The sequence below is a fragment of the Tachypleus tridentatus genome, chromosome 12, assembly GCF_004210375.1.
Source record: "Tachypleus tridentatus isolate NWPU-2018 chromosome 12, ASM421037v1, whole genome shotgun sequence".
Classification (NCBI taxonomy): domain Eukaryota; kingdom Metazoa; phylum Arthropoda; class Merostomata; order Xiphosura; family Limulidae; genus Tachypleus; species Tachypleus tridentatus.
The window spans coordinates 44,780,932-44,802,440 of NC_134836.1; the positions used below are offsets into that span (position 1 = coordinate 44,780,932).

Sequence of the window (21,509 nt, forward strand, 5' to 3'; positions counted from 1 at the left end):
GATAGCTTCCTTCCATGACTTTCGTTGTCTTCAAGAGTTTCATCTCTATGTCGAAATCTTTCGAACCAACGTTGAACTGTACGTTCAGTAATAGATCCATGGCCGAATGTCTGGTTGAAGTTCCATGTAGTTTCAGTAGCTTTTCGTCCAAGTTTGAAGTCGTAGAGGAAAATCAAACGAAAGTCCTTCTTGTTCATGCTGCTTTGGAGATTGCGAAACTTACTCTGAGTAGAGTTGAAACAGCAAACAATTAAGGCACGTTGTAAGCGACAAACGTTGGATTTAACCAATCAACCAACGATAAGTTACTCAATATTCAGCTTCTAAATGTCATCATGAGAATTCCGACATTTATTTCTGGACAACCTAACAGCATAACAGATTATAAGCAATTACGCATATTTCTCTCTCATTTTGTATGTTCTAGCAGTGGAGGTGGATTTGCATGTCTTCTTCAATGTTCTTTTTTGTATCAATTATATTGTTGTTGGGTAAGAGATCTATTAGCATTAATTTGAAAGAGTAATTATCTTACCGATGCCTTACTTTGGTTGATATTATTGCACGTTTCAGTTTATAAGTTTTTGCCTTGTGTCAGCACAAACCTACGTAGCTGGCTATTTGCACTCTGTACTCAAACTCAAACTCCGATTTTAGCATTATAAGTTCGTAAACTTACCGCTAACACAATTAGAGGGCCAGCATATGAGTCAAAGATTTCATAGTATTTTTTTAGTTATTAACTAATCCGTATTATATTTTAATGTTAATGATGCAATAAGAAGCCACATCAACCTATCCTTCAACAGCTACGTCTGAAATAATTGCTCCTAGAATATTGCTAAAAATCGTGTTTATTATCCTCGATGGGTAGAACGTAAATAGCTCATCTTTTTTTATATGCAACAAACTAAAGTATAAACTTGAAAAATTAAAAAAACTGTTTCAATAAAAACCCACGCTAAAATGTTTTAATTTTCAGTTCTCCCTGCTTAATACAGTATCGTATGAGAAGAAGAAACATCATACTTTTGTGTGAAAACTATATATATGTAGAACTGTCATTGAGGTATGAACAATATACCAAAATTAGCTTTCTCCTATTTTTGTTTTCAGTGGTGTAATTAATAGTGGTCTGTTTAATTGATTTCCACATACTTTTGGCCCTGCATGGCCAGATGGTTAAGGTAATCGACTCGTAATTCAAAGGTCGCGGGTTTGAATCCCCGTCGCGCCAAACATGCTCGCTGTTTCAGACGCGGGGGCGTTATAATGTGACGGTCAATCCCACTATTCGTTGGTAAAAGAGTACCCCAAGAGTTGGTGGTGGGTGGTGATGACTAACTACATTCCCTCTAATCTTAAACTGCTAAATTAGGGACGGCTAACACAGATAGCCCTCTTGTAGCTTTGCGCGAAATTCAAAAAACAAACCAAATAATACCACCCCTACACACACAGCGTATGCCACTAACATCAGTGACATTCTTGACTTGTGTCCTAGTACATTATAATATGAGCCAAAAGCTAATAAAATTCCACGTGGGAAAAGATGTTGAGAGTGACCATTTACCAATATATTGCGTCTTCGATCTTGCCCCCCCCATTAAAATAAAACCTACAGAAATGAAAATTTTGATTGTAGAAAAACAAATTGGCAAAACAGGAATTAGACAATTAATTACCTAATAACGTTATAAAAGAAGTAAAAAACCGTACAGAATTGGATAACTACTGTCAAACAATAACGGAGTTCCTTCAAAAAGCAGCCAATAAAAACTACCAAAACAACAAATAACACATGGAAACCAAATACCTAATTAATTACCCTAATTAAAAAACGACGAAGACAATTAAGAAGACAGTTCATGATAACAAGAGGCAGAGAAACTAAAACGCAAATAAACAATATAAGAAATTACATCAGAGCACAAATAAAACTACAAAAACACGATAAATGGGATAATTTATGCTCAAAACTAAACGATAAAACTGACCCGAAAAAATTCTGGACTCACCTTAAAAGACTCACCAACGACAATTCAGCAGCAAAGAAATATCCTGCACTTGAACACAATAATACAATAGCACACACAAATAAAAAAAAAGCTGAAACTTTCAAACCCCAACTACAAAATACATTTAAAACTCATTCTGATCCAGATATGAAGACATATTTCTACAACAAAGTCACAAACTGTATACTAAACAATAAAGAACAATTTGAACTAATATTCCTAACGAGTATATCTGAGACAAATACAAGACACATCACAAACTACGAAGACACGATGCCAATGAAAGAAATAACCGTACATGAACTTCTTGAAGCAATAAAAAACACAGAAAACAAATCACCGTGTGAAGATGAGATACAAGCCATCCTTCTAAAAAAGCACTCTAAAATTGTTTGACCACCTAAAAACGCTTTATAATTTATCTCTATCCTCAGGATACATACCAGTTTCTTGAAGCTTCCTGATATATTAATGTTCCATAAGGAAAGAGAGCCAGCAAATAAACCTGATAGCTACCGACCGATCAGCCTGACCAGCTGTGTCGGTAAAATTCTTGAAAGAATAATCAGTAACAGACTCTCCTCATTCTTGGAGATAACATCAAAATTATCAAAAGAACAAAATGAATTCAGGAAAGTTAGATAAACAACTGACCACTTAGTCAAACTAACAGAAAAAATAATAGATAGTTTTAACAAAAAAATAATGCACTGTCACCTGCTTTCTTGACATTGAGAAAGCATTTGACACTGTATGGCACAATGGTCTACTGTTTCGTATGAATGAAATGGGACTACCACGTGGAATTATTTGCTGGCTGTACTTTTTGGAAAATAGAAAATGTAGGTGGTACCTTTTTTGAGTACTTTATTCCAGAAGTTGGTGTCCCTCAGGGAGGGGTGGCTAGCCCTATACTCTTCATTATGAATGTAAACAATATGCCATTAAAGGATCCTAATCATGGATTCTCTTCACAGTTCGCTGATGATGTGGCAGTCTGGAAAAGTGCCACAACACCAACAATAGCAGCCACAAACATACAACCGCAACTAAATAGAATAAGCGAATACTGTCAAAAATAAAGAATAAAAATAAATACAGAAAAACATAACTTGTCGTCTTTACAAAATTGACAAAATACAAAAAACTACAGCCTGAAATATATATGAATGGAATACTACTTCAGACTGCCACATCGGCAAAATTTCTTGGTCAACCTATGATTCAAAGTTAACATGGATTAACCATGTAAATGAAATTAAAAAAAGAGTCTGGTGAAGAACCAATTATGCCAGGAGTCTAACTAACAAGAACAGTGGAGCATCAACAAACAACATATTAAAAATTTACAAAACATACATTAGACCAGTAATCGACCATGCAGCTCCAGCATGGATAACTGTAAGTGACAAAATAATCAAAACCAAACTACAAACAATTCAAAACACACTCCTCACAACGGCATACAGAGTTTCCAGAGCAGCATCATCCCAATTTATACATAAATATTCAAACATACCAACCATACGAGATAGACTCTTACATAGTAAAATAACGTACTTCGATAAAAATTAGATAGAAAACGAACTACTATGCGAGCTAGACAGGTACCTCATATATGATGAAGTTAGTCTTAAGCACCTCTCTCCGATCAATATATAGTTTAAACATAAAAAATAATAATAAATAAATAAATGAAATATATATATATATTATATATAATAATTAAAAGAAAAATTATATTAATTAAAAGTAAGGAAAAAAAGTGCCACCAACAAATTAGACATCTTACTGATAGGGCAAAACAATATCTATACATGTGTATCAAAACATGGACATTGCCCTGAAAAGGGTCGGAGTAAATTCAACTCACTCTGACCTAAAAAGCAGTAACTAACACCATCAGACAACTGCACGACCACACAAGTACAGGAAGGAGGAAGAAGTCAAAGAGCACCTGACCCTCCAGGGTACATACATATCATACCCAAACCCCGAGAGAGAGAAAGCGAACGATGATTATATACTTTGTAACATTTAATTAATAAAAGTGACATTTATTTTAAACCATACTCGTTTGTTATTGTAAATCTTTTACAATACATTTTTGACCACATTTGCTTGGGTCATCATCACACAAAATGAAAGTGTACGAGACAATAGTATATATATTATATTTTAAAATTCGTTTTTAGAATACGTGATAAATAAATTTGTTTTGTTTTTTACATAGTGACATCATAAGTAAATCAGAATTATGTTCTCAATAAGCTTATATCCTACTAAATCACAGAGGGCTTAACGTTTTGAAAGACTGAGTTTGCTGGCTACAGAGACAAGCATAAGATGTAGATAAATAGATCACAAACATTTAACACTAAATTTAGCATTTCATAATTAAAATGCGCATACTTCCCATTTATATAAACTATATTGCTGATCATTACACATAACCCGTCAACTAAAGTTGCTCGCTCTTTCACCTGTTGGGGTGTTATAATGTTACAGTCAATCCCATTATTTGTTGGTAAAAGAGTAGTCCAAGAGTTGGCAGTGGGTGGTCATAATTAGCTGCCTTCCCTCTAGTAGTACACTGCTAAATTAGGGACGGAAACCAAACCTGATTCCTAATTTGCTCCTCATGCATTATCTAGCGATGATTCTGAACTTCTTCACAAAAGTGTCTCGACGCATCATTTACTGCTTTTACATCTTCTTTTAACTCATCGACTTATAGAAAATGATAAGTGTTTGTTATTAAAGCGCACATATGCTTCGTCAAATGTAACTATTATGTCATCACAGCTCGGTACTGTCAATATAGTTTTCTGTAGTGGTTGCAATTTTTTCATGATAAAAGTGCTTTGAAAAGTAATTTAACAGAGTATAAAATTTTGTTGGATGGTCAGACTGGTTTCAGTAGAATGAAATATTGCGTTGCTAATTTTTAAAAATTTCAAAAGAGATGAAACTTTGTAGAATGGACGGCAGCTGTCTGCTATGAAGACACAAGTGTAGAGGACGACGTTTCAAAAGTGTTCCGCCTTTCATCTTTAGGGCAGTGTGTTTTTTGTTTGTTTGTTTTTAAAACGTGGTAGTCGTTCAGGTTTTAAAGACCTTTGAGGGGAAACCTCAAAGGCAAACTAGGGGCGCTCAGAAACTTTTATTTCTCTTCAGCCCCCACATGCGTCTAGGGGTTAAACGTATCTTGAAGGGTAAGGTAGAAAACGAAAAAACTTGAATTGTTTTTGTCGAAGAAAACCGAGAAAATAGGAAAGCTGAGGAGCAGGACAGCTGGGCTGTTTCGATGAGGACGAATTACATATGAATACAAGTACTTCAAAAACTGGAAAAATCGCTGTAGAGCAGGGAGATCCAGGCTGCACTAAGTTACGCGTTTTCAAAGGAACCGGTAACATAAATAAAGAATGAGAGAAAGAAGAAGAAAAGAAAGAGGTGGGGTAGGGAAAAGAGAGGGAAGCGTGGGAGAGAATGACAGAAAAGGGAGAGAAGATGACAGAAAAGGTGGGGTAGGAAAAGAGAAGGAGGAGTGAGTAGAAGATAAAGAAAAGAAAAAGAAAAAAACACAGATAAAGAAAAAGAGGGAGACAGAGGTTCTTTCAGGGCCGGGGTGCCAGAGATCTATAAATCCAATGACAAAAATGTAGATGTGAGGGAAACTGGAGTGCTAAGAGAAAATCACTTTAACTGGGTGGGCGCCGAAATATCTACCCACCTAGTGCCCAACCTGAAATATAAAACATTAGAAACGTATAAACGAGATGGTACTAATCGGTGTGGTTACAGATCCAGTTTAATGGTGATAGGTACTTTGCCCAGGCTTGCTACTATATACTAACAAAATATTGGCGAATCTGACTGATGTAACTGATTTAAGACACCAAAGGTTTCGGACTATTCAAAAGTCTGTCGAAAAATTAATCATTTACAGATGGACTGTATGGTGATTGTACCCACGACCTGCGCGTTATTAGCACGACGCTCTAACCAACTGAGCTAACAGGGCACTGTGCAAACGCAAACGCAAACGAACGCGGCAGGGGTTTAGTTTACAGAGAGAGAAGTCTGAAGAATTCTCTCTCCAACTGGAGTGGTCAGGAACGTTGTGGTTCCTCATCGTCCCCTCACGTGGGATGTAATTTAACTGAACTTGAAACTTTGCCTGTATTTAATTTTTATTTGTTTGAGCTATGAAGTGAAGATGGGGCATTATAAAATTATCGGGAGAGAATGAGCGAAACAAAGGCGGCACCGAATAAGTTAGCCAGACCAGAGCCAGACAAGCAGATGTCAATGTACATGTCAACGTAAAACGACCCGATTCAGTGCTGGTCAATATTGTTGCCTTGGCTGGGATCTAAAGAACCAATGTCTGATATTTGGATGTGGAGGAAAACTCACTTTCACAGGACAGGCGCCGAAAGTTTTATCTGTTCTGTGCCCGAATCTGAAAATGAAATAAATATTAACATGAATTCACCTTCTCTGTAATTACGTTTCTTGTTGAGTAATTTGTGATTGTTGAAATATGTTATATGGTGAAATGTATTTTGTAGGTGCACTGGCTAATTTACATAATGATGCAGTTAGTTGATTTCTGTGTTCTGCTTTTAAATAAGATTAGTATGATATTTCTGTGAGCCTGTTTCTAAAAGTTGGTAGGTTACTTATTTTGTGTATATTGTTTACGGGTGTGTATGATGGTAGTCAATTTGCTGCTCTTAGTATTTTATTTTGTTGTACTTGGATTTTATGAAGTGTGTTGTTAGACATATTATAAGTGACTTGACAACCGTATTCTATTAACGAACGGATGTAAGCCTTGTATATTTGAATGATTGTCTCTCGTATCCAGTTTGAATGTTTGGTGGATATAGTCATTAAATGTGAAATGCGTTTCTTGATGAATGAGTGTATGTTCTTGACATGTTTTTCCATGTTAATCTTGAGTCAAATGTGATGCCAAGAAATGTGGTGTGTTTGCTCATGATGATAGGCATATTGCCAAGTGTGATGTTTACTTTTGTCAGTTTTTCTGTCTTTTTTATTTTCTATAAAAAAGTGATTGCTTGCGATTTTGCTGGATTTAAAGCTACTCTCCACTTGTTGCTCCAGCTCGTGACATTATTTAGGGTTTCTTGAACGTGAGACATGGCCATCACTGGGTTTGTAGAGATACTCCAGATAACAATGTAATCTGCGTATTGTGAATTGTAAGTGTATGTTAAACTGGGAAAAGGTACATCACTGACAAAAATAATGTATAGGAGTGGTGACAGGACGAATCCTTGGGGCACTCCTGCAATTACATTGAAAGATTTTGATAAAGTTTTATTGACTCTTACTTGGGCTATTCTATCAGTTAAGAAATTTGATATCCATTTAATAACAGTGTGATTTATTTTCAGATGAGTTAGTTTATACTTAATGGTGTTATGCCAAACACTGTGAAATGCTTTTTTAACGTCTAGAAATACATCTATGGTTACCTATTTGTTGTTAAATGCTTTGTAAATTGATTCAGTGAGTCGATCTATTGTTTGTCTGTTTTCCTGAAAGTATTTTGAGATTCGGGTAGGATGTTATTTATTTCACAGGGTAGTGTGTGGGGTGTGTCGGTATTTTATAGTATCCTAGTGGATTGTGGAGAGCGTGTTATGATTGGTTAGATTATCACTGTTTCTGATTGAATGAGAGATTTCCTGTAGATTAAACCAATAGCAGCCACAGGTTACTTTCCTCTAATCCGGAATCTCTGTTCAGTGAAGATTTAAGTGTTAATATAAAATGATTCTTTTTTTCAGAATTTGTCTGTGTCAATGATTGTACTTTTCCCCCAGTTTATTGTGTCCAGTTGACATGTCGTGCTCTGGGAGGAATTTTTTATTTTTTTTTTTCAGCGTAGAAGTCATGTTTAGCTAAATCACCTCTCTTCTAACAGTGTTGGTTTTTGGAATGGTTTGCTTTCAGGTATGACGGATGCAGTTAAGGGAGCTTATGGAAACATTAAATATTTAAATGATAAAAGCTGGTTTTGAGAATTTTATTTTTAAGTTTAATTTGTTGGAAGCAGTGATCTAGATGGATCAAAAGATCTCTTGTTATTCTTGATGTTTTTACAATTCGTTTAGTTTCCTGCTGGCACAGTGGTAAGTCTACGGATTTACAACGCTAAAATCATTGTGTTTGATTCCCCTCGGTAGACACAGCAGATGGCCAGATGTGGTTTTGCTTTAAAAAAATACACAGTTCGGTTACAATCGGGGAATTCAGGTTTACTTGGTAATATTGTTATCTCGAACCTTTTACTTTTTTCTGAACCTACCTGATCACTTACAGGAAATCAATGCACCTTAGAAAAACATTTATGTTAAAACAAATAAAGTTAACGTGTCTTGCAGACAGGTAACTAGTTACGCAATTTGATAGGTGCAACAACTTTCCCAAACTGGAAATATTTTATATATTATATAACCTGATTGGCTTCTTCCTTATGTGCTATGTTATCTAGTTGTAACTAAAATTTATTAAGTACGTTTGTTTAATAACATTTGTATCAATTTTAGATAATACGTATAAAAATTCTCGTACAAATCAATTACATTGTTAAGAATTACACAAAACTTTTATGAGCACAAAAATATTTTTTTAAGTGTCGATTGCTCAACCGACACGTTTTTGATAAACATCTTAATCATGGACAAGAAATAATTGTTACATTTCAAAAACTCGTGATTCTATAATTTTTTGTTATGAATTAGGTTCTTTTCGAAACAGAAAATAAAATAAAACATGGAAATAGTAATAAATGCACACTAACACATATTCAGAAGTGGTGAACAAACATTAATAAAGAACGTTCGTGTTTGTAACTTACACTAACAAAAACTGTGCATAAATATATATATATACACGATTTGGAATCATGTTCAAACCATTTATGTATAGTTTGATTTTAATTTCGCGCAAGGCTACACGAAGGCTATCTGTGCTAGTCACCCTAATTTAACAATGTAAGACTAGAGGGAAGGCAGCTAATTATCACAACCCACCACCAACTCTTGGGCTACTCTTTACAAACGAATAGTGAGATTGATCGGCTTTATAACGCCCCCACGGCTGAAAGGGCAAGCAAGTTTAGTGTAACGGATTTAATTTAAGAGTATTTCAAAAAACACAAATTACTTACTCCAACACATCACACGCACAACAACACAATCACAAGGACGAACTCGCAGAAAGCGGACCTACTAACAGACTATTACGAATCCTCCTTCAGTGACCTAAACTCTGCTGACTTTGACACACAACACCAACAACATGATAACAACTACATACATACAAATCAATCGTCTTTCACACCACAATTTCCCGGTAACTCATTAAAGAGCTATTCCAGTTCAATTAACAGAAAAATCACCACCACTTAACTCAAAATTAACATTAAATACTTGAAAAACACTTCTCCCCGACATGATCAAATACCAAATATTATTCTCAAAAAAGGCTCCAGTTTCCTATTACAACATCTCACGAAAATCATGAATCTCTCACTAACAATAAGTTATTACCCCGACACTTGAAAAAATCCATTATTACTATGATTTCAAAGAAACAAACAAACAGGACTAATCCTGACAACTTCCGTCCCATCAGCCTGTTAAGTTGTCTTGGCAAACTGATGGAGAAAATAATATCAAATCGCCTCCATCATTTCTGCGAAATAAATAACATCCTCCCAGAATCTCCAAACGCTTCCAGGAAAAACAGACAAACAATAGATCACCTCACATGACTCACTGAATCAGTTTACAAAGCATTCAATAACAATTAGGTAACCATAGGCGTATTTTAAAATGTTAAACAAGCATTCGACAGTGTTTGGCATAATGCCATTAAGTATAAATTAACTAACTTGAAACTAAATCAAACTATTATCACTTGGGATATCAAACTTCCTAACAAAGAGAACAGCTCAAGTAAGAGTCAACAAAACCTTATCAAAATCACTGCAGGACTGCCTCAAGGATCAATCCTCTTATCACTCCTATACATTATTTTCTTTAGTGATATATCTTTTTTCTACTCTAACTTACAAATTCACAATACGCTGGCGGCATTTCTATCTGGAGCATTTCTAGAAACCCGCTAATGGTCATGTCTCGTGTTCAGGAAACACTAAATACTGTTGTGAGCTGGAGCAACAAGTGGAGAGTGGTTTTAAATCCAACATAAACGCAAGCAATCACTTTTTATAGGAAATTTAAAAAAGCACAGAAAAACTGTAGATAAAGTAAACATCTCACTTGACAACTCGCCTATTAACATGAGCAAGCACATCACATTCCTTGGCACCACTTTCGACTCCAGATTAACATGGAAAAAACATGTTAACAACATACATTTATCCATCAAAAAAAGCATTTCACATTTGATTACCATAACTAGCAAACACTCAAACTGCTCACCAGAAACCATCACCGAAATATACAAGGCTTATATCCGTCCATTAATAGAATATGGATGTCAAGTAACATACAATATGTTTAACAACATACTACAGATCCAAATACAACAAAATAAAATATTAAGAACAGCAAACCGACTACCATCATACACATCTGTCAACTCTATGCACAAAATCAGTAACTTACCCACTCTTAGAAACAGGCTCACAGAAATATCATACAAATATTACTTAAAAGCAGAACTTAAAACGAACTAACTGCGTCATTATGTAAATTAGCCAGTGCACCTACAAAATACATTTCACCATACAACATATTTCAACAATTACAAATCACTCAACAAAATACATAATCACAGATAAGGTGAATATATTTTTATATTTGTATGTATTTCTTTTCAGATCCGGACACAGGACAGGTAAAACATTTGGCGCCCGTCCTGTGAAAGTGGGTTTTCTCGAGCACTCCCTTTTCCCCCCACATCCAAATCTCAAGCATTGGATCTTTAGATCTCAGCAAGGGCAATATTGGTGCCCGGCCCTAAATCTGGTCGTTTTAAATTGATGTCTCATCCGCTTTTCGGACTGAGTGCTCTGGCTGGCTTACTTCCCTTGTGCCACCTTTGTCTCACTCCCCTATCTCACCCCTCATTTTTATAATGTCCCACCTTACTTCATCACCTTAAACAAGAAAACTTCCACGTAAAATCAAATAATCTTCCATGAGCGGGGACAAAGAGGAACCACAACGTTCCTGACCACCCCTGTTAGGGAGAGAATTCATCAATTTCTTTCTCTCTAAACGAAACTCCTGCCAAATTCAAAGCAAAAGTACACTGCCCTAAAGATGAAAGGCGGAACACTTTTGAAACGTCGTCCTCTACACTTGTGTCTGCATAGCAGGCAGCTGCCGTCCATTCTGCAAAGTTTCATCTCTTTTGAAATTTTTAAAAATTAGCAACGCAATATTTCATCCTATTAAAACCAGTCTGACCATCCAACAAAATTTTAGACTCTGTTAAATTACTCTTCATTTCCTGTTGTAAATATTTAAACTTTGAAACCTTCGGTAAAACGTTTTCAGTTCATTTCTTTGTATTTCCAGCGTCGATGCTTCAAAACTACCTAGCATTCTTTACGAGCAGCCCAGGTTAGATAACTTGTAAAGACAGTTTTAAGAACATAATTTTCTTTAAAATGTTTGTTGGTAAACAGAAGGCTTTACAATACATATCCAGTATATTCTACCAATATTAAAAATTATAATCAGTGAAGCAAACAGGTAGCGAAACATTCTGAAACATACACAAAATTATTTGATTGCCCCAGGGTCAACTGAACGTGCTCAAGGTCTGCACAATGGACGGACCCCATATTGGAGAAGGAATGTGGAACTACAACTGAAAATTCACAACATGTGGCTACCTGAACTGTGGCAAGATTTTAATAAAATGTACAGGTATATGTACTCCAGAGAAACGTATCATGACATAACTGGTTCTCTCACTCTTGACAAAAGTCACCATGCAAGGTCTAGTTCACGTGAAGAATATAAAGTTATGTCTACTCTTGATTTTGCATGGATATGTATAACCTCCAAAAACCTCACCTACTAACTTATACAATATCCTTGTATACTGTATCTAGTATATACTCTCGTCAACCACGAACTGTCATTATCTCAATAATGTCAGGTAAAATGAACAGCTCATAACACATAAAATACATAATATTGTGTCGAATGGCACGCTGTAGATGATCTTTATATCTCCACTTAATTGGAGAAAGACTTAATTGAATACGAAAGACAAATGACAAATGTTACAAGACAAGAATAAAACCCTTTACACAAAATTTACTGCAAGGGGTTAATTGAAAATATGTCAATGTCATCTATTAATAAATATTTTTGGATGAATATTTGAAACATACACAAATGAAAAAGTTTAAGGTGTTTTTATCATTATTTGGATTATGATATTCTTCACCAACGTGTGTAATTACTTTACACAACAGTTCACGGAGTGTCTCTTTTTCTTGTTTATTGTTATACCCAACGCTACACAATGGATTATCTGTGCTTAGCATTTATAAAAAGTTGCATACCTTTTTATACTCAAAACTTCAACTGGTATGAAACAAATTAATTTATGATTTCAAGAATTTGTGCAATTAAAACCTGGAGACAATTACTGTGATTTAGAAAGTTTAGCAAAATGATTACCCATTCTATGAAGTTCATTACAATTTGTTTACAAATCATTAAATCCTACTTACTAAAAATTCCTATGCATCCTATTTGACACTCATAACACGTTTCTTTTAAAGTTTTAAAATTTAATATATTTTGTGAAAAGTTACTTTTGGCATACCATTACAAACTATTCTCATAGCTAAACAAAATAGCAATTATATGTGCTATTCTTAAAATTTTCCAAAAAGTGTCTATATATAAAAATTGAAAGAGAAAATTATGTTTTAAACTATCAAGCAATCTACAAAGCAAATATTCTGATGACATTTATTAATCCTACAACAAATGAAATTCAAATGTACAACAATGAAAAATATACAAAATGTTAAGCATGACACGATATTAGATTAACTAGATAGTTCAGATAATGGAAATTACTTTCAGTTTTGTGGTTTAGAAATATATAATATAACTTCTCTCTTACATATATACTGTTTATTACAAGTGTGAATGGAAATACGTAAAATAATACTAACACACTTCACATACATATCAACCATATCCACTTCGTGATTGAAAAATAACTTTCATGAGATCTAATAAGAATCTTCTATCTGCTGTATAACATCATAATCAAAAAACTTGTTTGACAGGGGAGACATGTATTAAACCAAACCATATGCAATATCTTAAGATCAAAACAGAGCAGCATATACTGAAAGAAAACTGTTACCACATTTTCTTCAACGAATTCTTTCACCTTTTTGTATAGTTTTCAAATTCTTTCCTATCAAAATTCACCTTCTACCTCACCCCTTTTAATACAAAAAATTTCACAAACACAGTGAATGTTCTAATAACTTAAATACTATGATTCATGTCTTCCTTAAACTTTTATAACAATGTTGTTGCATTCACAGCATCTGGAAATAAGTGGTGGTAATTGATCAAGGGTACATAGGCTGCAGTGATAACACGGCCTGAAATTAATAAAAGAACTAAATGAAAAAAACATTTTCAAGCACAATTAAAAATAAGTAAATAATAGTAGAGACATGCTAAAACATCTTGTATGGAGGGACTCACACAAATTAACAGTGGATTCTAGATTACATCTGAAAAACTTGATTTAAATTTCATTAATCCAGCTTTCATATGAATGAATACATTACCTTCTGTATATTTTACAAGGAAAAATGTTTCAGAAACGTTGTAATTCCAAAAGACTCGTAATGAGTATTTCTGTCACAACAACATCTCAATTTTCCTTATTAATTTTATATTAATACCCCAGTTTTTTTATTAACATTATCTGGTTAAATTCATTTAACTGTATGGATAAAGTGTTTAGCTAAAAAAGGTCAAAATCCTTTTGTATTATACACTATATTTCATACAACTGAATATGAAAGACAGATGACAAATGTTACAAGACAAAAGAATAAAACCATTTACACAAAATTTACTGCAAGAGATTAGTAATCAAAACTCCCCTTACCTTACTACAAAAAAAAAGTCTATATCAATCATTACTACAAGGCAAAGTTTACTATGCAAATCAAATAGTCAAAGTTTAGCCAGTAATCAGTAAGTTCTCACAAAGTTAGTAAAAACTTAGAGTTGACACTTATGTGATTGAATACCACTGGCATGAAAATACACTTATGAAGTGCAGGCACTGTACACAAATCAAAAAGCATTAGAAATCATACTAGTTTCTGTATACAAAGAACAGAAATGAAATTACTGTCTACCAGTAATATTTCTGTAAAGCATAAAATATAGCAGCTACTATGAAGCTCAACTAGGTACTGATAATTTAAATATATGATGTGGTAACAAAAAATTGGATACTTGTTTATTTCATGAATATGAAAATATATCACAGAAGAAACTTTAAATACACTTACCAGCAAACCAACGTCCATGAAGGGAATTCACAGATGCAACTGCTGCAGCAATAGTTGGACATTTTACAAACACATTACCTTGAGGTGAAGCTTTATCCACAAATATATGTAAAATACCACCATGTTTTTGACACTCTTCTATGACATCACTCTCTACTTCTTTATCCCACATAGGACTTTTTTCCCTGCAAAAAACAGTTTTGTTCTTCTAATTTCTCTCTCTATAACTTAAAAAGTCTAATAGCATGAACTATTCAAAGTTGTACTTTCTGAGCCAGTAACTTGTTAATGTTTCAATGAACAATGCTAATCCTTCAAAACCTGGTGCTCTTATATGTGGTAACTTTCAAAGCATTTACATACAAGTATCAAAAACTACTTCAAACAGTCTGATTTAATTCAGGAGATGGGGGACAGAAGAGACAGACAAGAGTAAGCAAGCAACCAAATGTCATGATTCATGTACATGAAGGATTTATTTAAGTAATTCATGTATCTGCTTTTACAATTAGGAAAGTAAAACCTGTACAAGTTAATAAACCAAATTTTAATATAAGTTTTAATTGCAAATACATTGAAAATAGTTTAACTGATCATGATCAGAAGTGCATTTTGACCTGATCCTGTCTTCACATTTTATTAGTTTATTTTCTAATGATATATAAATTATTGGTTTCTGAACATGTCTGCTTACTTTGTTGAAGTAATTAGCTTGGCAAAACTAACTACATTATGTCTTCCCCTCCCTTTGTTTACTTGGGCCTCATTCTTGCTTTACTTTACAAAACTATGAACCTTATAGAAGGCTGTCAAGAATTTATGAGACAAATTTTACAATTTTGAAAATGTAAACACAAAGATAAACTTCATCAATAAAATATACTAAAACAAATACTATATAGTAGTTTTTTATGACACACATATCACTAAAGATGTTCTTACAAACTAGCTTAATGCATTACATTATTAGACATGTGATAAATGTGTGTGAAACACAGCTTGCAGTTTAACATTTACACTTTACCAAACAGTGACAATTTGCCACATAAAAGCTATAATTTTATTATAAATTGTTAATTTTACCAAAAATACATGAAATTTAGGCTTAAATGTTCAATGGTTATGTTTTATTTTGGAAAATCTGTTTTTAAAATTTATGTTTGCAAAGCAGAAATAAGTAACATAGTGCTAAAACAGCTGAAGGGAGTTTAAAGGTGGATAACAAAAATATATAAAAACAGGTATTCTTGTGTGTAAAAAGCACTTACGATGATGGATCAAACATGTTTGATAACATGAAACACTGGGTTGCTATTGGTGGAGCAGCAGTTGGCTGAATGCCTGATCCTTGCATCTGAAGAGCTGACATTGCCATTTCAGGTATTTCAAAACCAGTTCCTATTGAAATGTAATAAAAAGGTATTTTAGTATAAACACACTTCCACTGCTTAAGTTTGTTTTAATCCACATTTCATTTTTAATAATAAGGATTCTACCTCTGATGTACAGAAAATAAAACAAATCCACTGCACCATTGTATTGCTTGCCTCGTCACTAGACCTAAAAAATGTGTTGAAAAACCAAAAAGTCATAACTAGTGGAATTTGTTTAGCTGCAATCTACAATAATTTGTTTCAGTCGTAACATGTTATTAAAGAGTTAATCATAGATGCAAGTCGTAACTAAAGGTTTAGATAAAGTTTTGAAGTAACCAGTATCATAAAATAAGTAATTAAATTATTTCACACTTCAAGCTAGAAACCTGTATAAACTTAACTGTGGCACTAATCCAATTTATATGATGCTAAACATAGCAATTTATATGCAAAAACGGCTCGTTTGGGCTGAGAAAACACTTTTACATAGAAGAACGAACAACATTTATCTTCGTTCATCGTCAGTTCAAAAGAAAGAGAACTGATCGATGACCACATGTTTGAAAGGTTGTGTAACTGTGTGTCAAATGTAGAGGGGTATTAGATGTTTGAATATATAATTTTATTTATTTTATTAATATAGGTATAAGGTGTTCCTTTATATTGGTTTATTTTGTTTAAGTTGTTGTATAAGTAAGGCTTCTTTAATTTTATGTTTGTTTATGTTTGTTTCTTTATTTAGTATTTGAGTGTTTTCTGATGTTGTGTTTATTTGACTTGCAGTGTTGAAAACGTGAAGGTGACTTTTATGTTCTTTGAATCTGGTTTCCATTTTCTACTTAAGTGTATTTTATAAAATACAATGTGATAACTGCCACCACTTCTATATTGGAGAAACAAGTAGAAAAATAGAAACCAGATTCAAAGAACATAAAAGTCACCTTCACACGCCAACACTGCAAGTCAAATAAACACAACATAACCATATAAAACACTCAAATACTAAATAAAGAAACAAACATAAACAAACGCAAAATTAAAGATTACTTATACAACAACTTAAACCCAAAATAAACCAATATAAAGGAACGCTTTATACCTATATTAATAAAATAAATAAAATTATATATTCAAACATCTAATACCGCCCTTTACATTTCGACACACAGTTACACAACCCCTTTCAAACATGTGATCAGCTTCCGTCAGTTACCTCTTTCTTTGTGAACCTGACGATGACCAAGAAGGTCAAACGTTGTTCGCTTCTATGTAAAAGTGTTTTCAGCCCAAACAAGCCGTTTTTGCATATAAATTTCTCAACAAGTGGGTTTCTCGTCATCACTGATTAAACATAGCAATGTTTACTGTAATTCCAAGTTTACTAAACGTTTCTTTACAAAATTTGGTATGCTTTTAGCAAACATAACAAGTACGTTGTGCCCAAAAAATATGAAATTTTACTAGTTATTTCACTAGATTTAACTGTGAGTTTGCAAAATCATTTTTGGCTAATTTGAATGCAAGGTGATTTTAAAATTGAGAATACAAAGGTTTTTTTTTCATTTTGCACTTTTCAGGTTTCATTTCAAAACCGACAGAACGTTATAAATAAGTATTATTCTTTTTTCAACAAAACTATATTTTATCTGTTACTCTTTATACCAACACAAATTGAAATCAGCAATGCACAGACAAAATGCTGAAGACTCCAAAATAAATTTACCCTGTAAGTTCTTTCTAGAATGACTGCATATTGTAACAGACAATTACACTATCTGTTCTTACAGTATTTATTTGTAAATAATATTACCTTAAGTATCATTATTCTTTTTATTATCAAAATTCGTTTTCTTCCAAAGATAGTTACTGTTCTTACAGCCAAAGCTAGAAAATTTTTCAGTCACATTAATTTAGTTATGTTGCTTAACATCTGCACTTAAAGACTTTCACAGAGTATCCCATTTATCATACCAGCACAGCTTTTTGCAAACAATCAAGTTACAGATGGGAGAAGCCTCACATGGACACAACAAAAAAAAAATCAAAATTAACAACTTTTCAAAGCCAAGTTTATTTTGTTTTGTTGCTTAACAGATCCACTTGAACGTCTCATAAAACGTCAAAAGCCATCTATCATACTCACATAGATTCATGCAAACAATCTAGTAACAAGTACAAATGCAAATGAGTTGCAATGACACTGTGACACAACACTGACAGCCTTAAAAGAGGATGAAGAAAGCCAAGTACAAGTTTGGTTTGTTTTAAACTTTGTACAAAAGTGCACAAGGGCTATCTGCACTAACCACCCTTAATTTAACAGTAGATGGAAGGCAGCTGGTCATCAACCACCTTCAACTCTTGGCCTACTCTTTTACCAATGAATAGTGGAAGTAATAGTCACATTATAACACTTCCATGGCTGAAAGGGTGAAGAGTTTGATACAATTGGGATTTCAACCCAGGATCGACAAACTGGAAGTCAAATGCCCTAATGGTGGGAATAACTGTTTTAATACCTCAATGACTGAAAGTAAGAGTATGTTTAGCATTATTGGGATTTGAATCCAAATCCCCTAGAAGAGGAAATGAGTGCCTAACTACTTGGCCATGCCAAGCCATCAATATAAGAGAGCCAAAAGAGAGATGGATGTGTCTGAATGACACACAGAAATCAAGATTACTAATTTATTTATTCATTAAAATTAAAGCTTAGATAATGTAGAACACTGAATTATAAAGTACTTTATGTTACAGTTACTGACATACATTAATAAAAAGGTTGTTCAATTACATTTTAAATGTAGCTCTGTAAAGTGATCACGAATGCACAATTTTCTCTCATCATGCATGGATTACCATCTATATATGTGACCTAATACAAACCTTCAGCAAGTTTTGCCATAAGCTGTAGTCTACCAGTAGCACCAAGACCTATTCCAGTACGATCCAATTCTTCACTATCCAAGAAAGATGCACCATAGGATGAATCTGTTCGTTCTGTCACATTTCCAACTTTCATTGGACGTCCAGCTAATTCAAAACCATTCAGCTGATCTAAGGCTTTTCTTGCATCTTCTGAATTGTAGAACTGTTGCATTTAATAAGGCATAATATAAATTACAATTTATTACATCTTCCAATTTCATTATGCTCATTTTAAAATAATTAACACACAAGTGATGAAAATAAATAACTTTCAACAGTTTGAAACTGTACTTCAAATTTATAATTCACATAAAATACAGTGCAAAAATTAAATTTCCTGCAGTGATACTTGTAGTCTTTTGCTAGATTTCGGACCATTTCCAGATAAGAACGTTACCACTTTTATCCTTTATTCTCAACATTAAAGAAAATACTGAACTAAAATGTAAAAAAGATGGTAAAATATTGGTTTCTAGTTTTCGTGTGTGTATCACTTAATGTTCTTAATGTCTCAAACTGTGGTTTGAAACTTCTGAAAAACATTTCATTTCAAACTTCCTTTTTTTTAAAATTACAGAAAGTTATATTTTATGCATCTAAGCAGTTTCAGTTTATTTCATAATCATTATTATCTTTCTTTTAATACGTTTTGTTCTGCTAACTGAAGTAATCAACCTTGTGCTGTAAATCATACATAGTTATTACTGACAGATTTACAAGGGACACTATTTCTTATCAGGTATTGTAAGATTAAATATTCAAAAAGGTTTTTGTGTAATCCAGGTTTCAAGTTACCACATTAACTAACTATAAATATCCTTTCCTGATGCACTGTAATACAATATTCCCATACATTTCAAATGGTCATATTTCCTAAATTTTCCTGAATTTGTTTCTTCAACTTCATCATTTTATAAAGCATCACTAACTTGAAGTGTAAACTACACTGCATTACAACTTATCACCTAGAATTTCCTATAATTACTGGTTTATGAATATCTCTCTACAAAGACAACAGGTTTCATAATCTCTTTCAAAGAGAGGGCAGCTACTCATTTTACAGTTGGAGAATCAGGAAGTACAGAAACAAAATAAATGTGAATCTAATAAAAAATACTAAAATGGAAGCTTGCACTTGTAGATACGGGCTTTGGGGTAAACAACAAGTAAATAAATATTTTTAAAATGTGATGTTCACAGTAAAGTTCCAATACCTACACAAGACAAATTAAAATGTTTGTTGTTTTACTTATGAAATAAACTGGATAACCAGTATAAAAAATTTGAAATTTTACTTGTGCACTTTGATTGTATTGTTTTTAAAACAAATCCTTACATGAAATATTTTGAAACTTCAGAAAAACATTCTACAGATAGTTTCTGCAATTAAAATTTTTTCGTTTTTTGAAACAGAATGGCATTTGTGGCAGTTAAAAAAATTTCAAACATTTTGCTGAATTAACTGGAAATTCCCATATCCAGAAGTTGTTAGGAAGACATAACAATTACACAGCATATCACAAAATATTCAGTTTATTTAAAAGTCACACAAAAGTAATTCTAGACCTGATAATTTTGATCAGTATTTTACTGTTATTACCTTGCCCCAGGGTTCTTCCACAGAATGCCAGATGTTTTTTTGCCAGGATTATTTGCTCACTCACATTTTCAATGTTAAAATATTTATCATAAACTACACATCAAGCACAATATTTACTTGAAATATCTTTCATGATCTATTTTTGTACTTTGCAAATAAACAACTATTTTCCACCAACTGCATACAATTTTTATCACCTAAACGCATCTTGAAACAACTTTTCCCTCGCCATCAATAACCACTGTACATGCACCTATGTCACACTACTGCAGCCACTGATTATGGAAATCATTTATGAAGCAAGTCTAAAAATAAGACATTCAGTATCATGGATTTGAACATTATAAAGAATTGTGTAATTGGTTTAAAATCAACAGTTTTTGGTGCAAAATTTTACAAATTGACACGTTACAAAAGAAATTAAGACAATAACATTTAAACCCACCGAACTATAATTTAAAGTGCTGTGATATTAAAGTCCTTAATTACAACACTGGTGTTATATACAGACTTTTTAATGTACAAGGCAGTGCAAAGATACATAAAATGAACACAAACCCACAAACACAGCATCAAAAGTCAAATATATGTTAGTTTTAGCAATATCTGATTAACCCTTTTTGGAAGAGTGACGAGTCAAAGGTCATGTCATCAAGTTTGTTGACTTTCATTCAAAAATTTTGAACTACTATTTTATGGATTTATCTTGTTTGTAAATAATCTATATACATATACAATTTATAATAATTGAAATTTGGCTGTATTTTACCAAATACTAGTTCACTAAGACATAACCAAGATAGGTCCTTTTTTAAAAACTAACTGTCAGTTTTATACTACTGGATACAGACACATGAATGCATGTGTCCCTCACCATTACAGCTTGTATATTGTTAGCCTGACACAGCTGAAAAGTCAATAAAAAAATAAAAATAATGAATTTGTACAAAATTCTGATGTTATAAAATTTAACTTAATGTAAACATTTATGTTTT

At 33.1% G+C, this 21,509-nt stretch overlaps 1 protein-coding gene across 6 annotated transcripts in view; it reads right to left on the minus strand.

Moving 5' to 3' along the window:
- Positions 1-13,013: 13,013 nt before the first annotated feature.
- The window catches only part of LOC143233153 (RNA-binding protein 39-like), a 49,648-nt gene continuing 41,152 nt past the window's right edge, over positions 13,014-21,509 (minus strand). For all 6 annotated transcript variants that reach the window (XM_076469102.1, XM_076469100.1, XM_076469099.1 and 3 more), the window contains 4 exons: positions 18,873-19,077; positions 15,879-16,008; positions 14,611-14,795; positions 13,014-13,680 (listed from right to left, as the gene is read on the minus strand). In XM_076469102.1, the coding sequence (XP_076325217.1) occupies positions 13,595-13,680; positions 14,611-14,795; positions 15,879-16,008; positions 18,873-19,077 (606 nt within the window). In that variant the 3' untranslated portion in view covers positions 13,014-13,594. The remainder of the gene's footprint in view (positions 13,681-14,610; positions 14,796-15,878; positions 16,009-18,872; positions 19,078-21,509) is intronic.